Source organism: Rhipicephalus microplus, chromosome 2 (genome assembly GCF_043290135.1).
Source record: "Rhipicephalus microplus isolate Deutch F79 chromosome 2, USDA_Rmic, whole genome shotgun sequence".
In the NCBI taxonomy this organism is placed as follows: domain Eukaryota; kingdom Metazoa; phylum Arthropoda; class Arachnida; order Ixodida; family Ixodidae; genus Rhipicephalus; species Rhipicephalus microplus.
The window spans coordinates 188,267,455-188,273,502 of record NC_134701.1 but is presented as its reverse complement, the minus strand read 5'-3'; the positions used below and the strand labels follow the sequence as shown (position 1 = coordinate 188,273,502).

The following is a 6,048-nucleotide window of genomic DNA, read 5'->3' as shown; positions in this document are numbered from 1 at the left end:
TAGGGTGGTACTAAATCGAACAATGACACAGTTAAAGTGAAGCTCAAAAGAAAAGAATCCTTCTCTAGCGCTTTCAAAAAAGAATACAAGAGCATGAATTAAATTTTATAAGGTTGTTTGCAATTTTCATGTTGTTTCATGAAACTTTCACTTACACGTTTCTTCGCTATCTGCTGTAGTTATGGCGACTATAATGGCAACTATGACTCAGAGCGAAGAATGGAGAAGTGATGTGAAATTAACTTCGTCAATTTTACTTCTTGTGATGCCGTAAATACCGAATATGCGTCTCGCGTTTCGGTGCTTGTCATCGTGTCTGAGGCAAACGCCATCGTTTCATTTGACGTCTTCTTTCAAAGAAATAAAAGCGCGCAGCGCACATTGTGTTTAACAGTGGGAGTCATTGCATACAAGGCGATGTATACGTGGCTAAATGGCGGTGACTGAATGCTGTACGTGAATTTTTGTAATCTCGGTTTGACAACTTGTACTCGATGGCTTGTCATGACTTCGTCAGCACTTGAATAATCAACGTTTTCAAAGAGCGACACAGTTTCGCTGGAACAGGGGCCACCACCTCCTATGAATGTGTATGTACGAAGGTCTGTGCTGACAAGAGGGTTTGCTCTATCCAGTGAATGGGAGCGAATTGCGTACCAGACGTTCCTTTCACAAAGGAGTGCAATGCATCCTTCATGTTTTATTTCACGGCACTCTAATTTAACATTAACAAGCTATCACTAGGTATTACATGCACACAATACAGGTTAAATGCAGAAAAAAGACAGAACTAAGACTTTCCATTAAGATATCATTAAGTATCATACAACTCCTTAATAGGAGATCTTTTTTTTCGCTGAATGATAGTATTAGCGGTGTCGCCTCAGTAACAATCACGATCGATGCAACTGATCGTAATTGATTGTTATCGCTGCACCGATAACGATCGATGCCGCGATAGTAAATAACATGTGTCATTTCGTGGTTCGAAAAGCCTCGCACGGTGTTTTTCATACAAGGCGTCCGTGCATCGAGCGTGAGACAAGCGCTTACGCAACGCGCACGTCAACGAGGCACAGAATTACTCACACACCCACCGGATGACCACAATTCGATTTACAATGCGTGCATAGAACATTGCGTATTCTCCCCACCAGCTGGTTTGTTTACTTTCGTACTGTGTCGCGTAGCACGTTCTGTTGGACGCTTTTTACATGCTTAGCATGCTAGCGGCTAGTCATGCGCCGTCGCCATCCGCAGCCTCCCCTCCACCTCCGCCAGCCATCGGTACACTCTTCCTCCTCTCAACAAAGCGCGCGCCGCGCGACCTTTATTTTCACTTGTGCCAGCTGTATGATAACGCGCGCATGCGCAACCTATCGCGTGCCACCGTGGAGAAGTACGTCGACGAAGCCATGGAATAATACCTGAAACAACGACCACAACGACGACCTTTCGTGATAATTGGCGACTTCAACGTCGACGTCATCAAGGACGATTGGGTGGTCGACTACATGGAGTCGCGGCACTCGCTGAAACGAGCAACCCACGATGCCAAACGTCATCCGACCACGGTTCGCGGGACGGGCATCGACTGTAACAGACCGGATTATCTGCTATCAGCATTCGCCCAAGGCGATATTGTCTCCTCCTCCTCTCCACCGTTTTGTGCGCTTTAGTTTCCTTCCTTTTGCTTTCTTTCCCCCTTCCCCGCTGTGAGCGCGGCTACTTAAGCCCAGCAAATAAACGGCCACGGGTCTTTTATCATGGCGAGGCCCAGCCAAGTGTGCATCGTCGTCTTGTTTCTGAGTTAAACGTTACACGGTGTCAGAAGTGGTCCTGACGTTCGAAAAGGACCTAGTCAAGCCCCCGGAACCGCTGCAATTGTCCGGCAACATCAGGAAAAACTGGCTGGTATTCAAGCAGAAGCTGCAGCTTTTCATCACCGCTACGGAACCGGAGAAGCCCCGCCCGTCGGCCGTAAAAGCGGCGATTCTTCTGAGCACCGCGGGGGACGAGGCACTCGATGTCTACAACAACTTCTCGTTTGCCGCAGGTGAGAGCAGAAAAGATTATGACACGTTAGTGCGCAAGTTTGAAGAATATTTTGTCGACCAGGGTAATGAAGTCTACGAAAGGCACATTTTTCGACTGCGAGCACAGGAAGATACCGAGCCTTTTGAGCGGTTCCTATGGGACTTAAAAAAGCAAGCAAAGCTGTGCAACTTCGGAACGCTTGAACAGTCCATGATCAGGGATCAAGTGGTGTTTGGGACAAATAATGCGAAACTTCGAGAAAAGTTGCTGAGTGACAAAGACTTAAACTTGCAGAAAGCAGAAGAAATTTGCAAAGCCGCTGAGCTTGCTGCCATTCAGAGCGCAGCATGGTCAAATGAAAGCCTGCACGTTCACTTTACACGCCGCACACACCGCACGAAGTTTGCGAATGGAACTCTGTGTCGAAATTGTAACAAGGTACATGCCCCCGAGCGGTGCCCGGCGTATGGAAAAACTTGTTATACATGCAAAAAACGAAGTCACTTCACCGCATGCTGCAACAATGCGCGCAAGATAAGCGAGGTTCACAGAGTCGAAGAAAGCGATGAAAATTTTGGCATCTTGGGCATCACCATTTGCGGTGTCACCGGAGACATAGGAGCGGATTGGATGGTTCGCGGAAAAATAGCCGGTCAGGAGATACAATTCAAGGTAGATACCGGGTCTCAGGCGAATTTGCTGCCCCTAACCCTGTTCAACCGAATCGCCCACGCAAGCACTCCGCGAAAGAGCGCCGCTGTCCTCACCGCATACAACGGCAGTGCAATCAAACACGTCGGCGTGGCGACCGAAGACCTCGAGATAAGCGAAGCACAGCATTCAATGTCGTTCTTTATTGTGAAAAAGGGGCGCCAAGCCATCCTTGGCTTAAAGACATGCCAGCAGTTTGGTCTGGTACCAGTGACGACGGACGCCGTGAATGTAGGCGATGAGCAAACGAAATTTCAGCTTGCATTTCCTGACCTCTTCAGCGGCACCGGCTGCGTCAAGCGACCCTACAAAATGGTGCTACGAAAGGATGCCGTTACAGTCGTGCAGCCTGCCCGCAGAGTACCCATAGCGTTGAAAGGACGCCTGCGACAAGAACTGCAACGAATGGAAAAGGCCTCAATCATCGTCAAGGTGGATGAACCAACTGACTGGGTGAGCCCCCTGGTAGTTGTGCACAAGAACGATGGTACCCTTCGCATTTGCATGGACCCTAGAGCAGTGAACAGGAGCATTAAGCGGGAGCACTATCCTATGCCTTCACCAGAAGACATAGAGAGCGAGCTGGCAGGAGCACAATACATCTCCCGGCTCGACGCTAATGCCGGCTTTCATCAGATTCCTTTAGATGAGGCCACTTCACGAATATGCACTTTTGCGACACCATTTGGGCGGTACCGTTTTTTGCGTCTGGCTTTCGGAATTTCCTCAGCCAGCGAGGTGTTCCAGAAGACTCTAACAGAGATGTTCGAAGGGCTGCCGGGAGTGCGCGTCTACGTAGACGACGTTTTAATATGGGGCGACTCAAAGGAAGAACACGACGAACGCGTCATTGCAGTGCTAAGGCGGGCGCTAGAGGAAGGGCTGACATTTAATCCAGCTAAATGCCTGTCCTGCACCACGCAGGTTGCATTCCTTGGCGATGTTATCAGTAGAGACGGAATTCGTCCTAGTCCCGATTTAATCGAAAGCGTCCGTGCCATGCCAGCCCCAAAAGATAAACAGGGTGTGCGCAGATTACTCGGGGTTGTGAACTACTTTCGGAAATACCTGCCAGCTTTGAACGACAAAACGGCGTTGCTGCGTAGCCTGGTGAAAGAAGCATCGGTGTTTGAGTGGACAACAGCCCATGAGCACGAATGGGACCAGATCTGCGCAGCGCTCGCTAAGCCTCCGTTGCTGGCTCTTTTTGATGAAAAAAGAAACACTAAGATAACTGCGGACGCCTCAGGAACAGGTATCGGCGCTGCCTTATTGCAAAGACACGGGGATGACTGGCGCCCAGTGATCTACGCCTCAAGAGCACTGACGCCGAGTGAAGAGCGATACGCCCAGATAGAAAAGGAAACACTGGCAATTGTTCTCGCTTGTGAAAAATTTCATCAGTTCGTGTATGGACGAAGCATTACGATAGAAACTGATCACAGGCCATTACTTGCGATTGCTGAAAAGAACATTGCAGATATGCCACCAAGGCTACAGCGGTTTTTCATCCGTCTTAAGAAATATGATGTTTTTGTTGCAGTTTGTACCTGGAAGGGACCTGTTACTCGCAGACCTGCTGTCTTGTGCCACACTACCAACTGGCGGAGGCGACCAAGTCGAGGACGTGGACGTCCGCACAACGCAAGTAGTCTCCAGCATCATAAGCAAAGCGACTATGTTGCAGCTGCAGAAGGAAACCCTCGAAGATCCGCTTCTCAGCCGCACCATGAAACAACTGGAAGATGGCATGGCAATAGACGGCGTACTGAAACCGTATGCGGAGGAGCTATCCGTGGTCAATGGAGTGCTGCTAAAGGGTTGCAAAGTTGTGGTGCCTAAATCAATGCGTGCGGAAATTCTTGAGCGAATTCACGAAGGCCACTTGGGTATAAACAAGTGCAAAGCTAGAGCCCGTAGACTGGTTTTCTGGCCGGGAATGAGCAGTGACATTGAGCAACGAGCGCGAACGTGCAGCGTATGTCGAAAGTACGCATACAGTCAACCGAGTGAACCCCTCCTGCTACAGCCAACGCCCGACCGACCGTGGCATCGCTTAGGCATAGACCTATTTACATTCGCTGGAGAACACTACGTAGTTGTGTTTGATGCCCATTCGAACTTTCCTGACGTCGAGAAACTCAGAGGTACCACGGCGGTGGAAGTAATCGACAAGATATCTGCTATCTTCTCGCGATACGGCATTCCCAACCAAGTTTGTACCGACAACGGGCCTCAATTTGCATCGCGAGAGTTCGCGTCCTTCGTGCGCCGATATGACTTCGAGAATATCACCTCGAGTCCAGAGCTCCCACGGTCAAATGGCTTAGCTGAAAAGGGGGTACAGATCGTGAAGCGTATTCTAAAGAAAACCCATGAGTCCCGGGGTGATGTATGGCTTGGTCTGTTGACTTATCGATCTTCTCCCCTTGACAGCGGTCACTCACCCGGAGAACTACTGCAAGGTCACCGTCTGCACGCCACTCTTCCAGAATACAACGTCGACGGAGGCATACCCGTATGGAAACAGCGACAGTCTTCCCGAGGCAGGCCACTACCACCCTTGTAAGCCGGAAATGTGGTCCGGATCAAACATGGAAGCTGGTCACGCCGAGCGAAAGTGGTACAAGAGACTGCACCACGATCATACGTGGTAAGAACGGAAGACCATGGACTCCTGAGACGGAACCGACAGAATTTGCTGCGAACGGACGAAAACTTCGACGACAAGATCAGCCCCGAGGGTAATCCGAACCCCGACGCGAGGCCCCCGACGAAGTTCAGTGATGAACACCACGGCAACATCACGCCGGACAGCTCACTGGGAAGTCACCAGGTGCAACCAGCTCAGCCAGAGGAAGATTATAGCACCACCATTTCTCCAGACACTCCAGGAAGCGCACTGGCTGGCCTGCGCAGGTCAGGACGCCAGCGCAGCGAACCGAAGCGCCTTCACTATGGGCCATCCTTCCATCAAGTAAATGAGTGCAAAAGAAATCAGTGTTTTGAAAGTGTGTTAAGAGATGTAACAGACCAGACTATCTGCTATCAGCATTCGCCCTAGGCGATATTGTCTCCTCCTCCTCTCCATCGTTTTGTGCGCTTTACTTTCCTTCCTTTTGCTTTCTTTCCCCCTTCCCCGCTGTGAGCGCGGCTACTTAAGCCCAGCAAATAAACGGCCAGGGGTCTTTCGTCATGGCGAGGTCCAGCCAAGTGTTCATCGTCGTCTTGTTTCTGAGTTAAACGTTACATCGACCACGTCTTTGCCAATTTCGACCTTGGACCGCTGCAACCAGACCC

The 6,048-nt window shown here is 50.1% G+C and overlaps 1 protein-coding gene across 1 annotated transcript; it reads left to right on the top strand.

Annotated features, from left to right (window-relative positions):
• Positions 1 to 1,223: 1,223 nt before the first annotated feature.
• On the top strand, positions 1,224 to 5,405 carry LOC142792927 (uncharacterized). Its single transcript, XM_075885711.1, has 4 exons — positions 1,224 to 1,287; positions 1,832 to 4,119; positions 4,292 to 4,637; positions 5,185 to 5,405. The coding sequence occupies exons 1-4, from the start codon at positions 1,224 to 1,226 to the stop codon at positions 5,403 to 5,405; spliced, it is 2,919 nt and encodes a 972-aa protein (XP_075741826.1).
• Positions 5,406 to 6,048: the final 643 nt, after the last annotated feature.

What these genes read in the sequence shown, in the direction of transcription:
- LOC142792927 (XM_075885711.1), top strand. Translation starts at nt 1,224, where the DNA reads ATGCTAGCGGCTAGTCATGCGCCGTCGCCATCCGCAGCCTCCCCTCCA. An exon ending in TCCACCTCCGCCAGCCATCG is followed by an intron (nt 1,288 to 1,831) that starts GTACACTCTTCC and finishes ACACGGTGTCAG; the next exon opens with AAGTGGTCCTGACGTTCGAA. An exon ending in AATTCACGAAGGCCACTTGG is followed by an intron (nt 4,638 to 5,184) that starts GTATAAACAAGT and finishes TCCCCTTGACAG; the next exon opens with CGGTCACTCACCCGGAGAAC.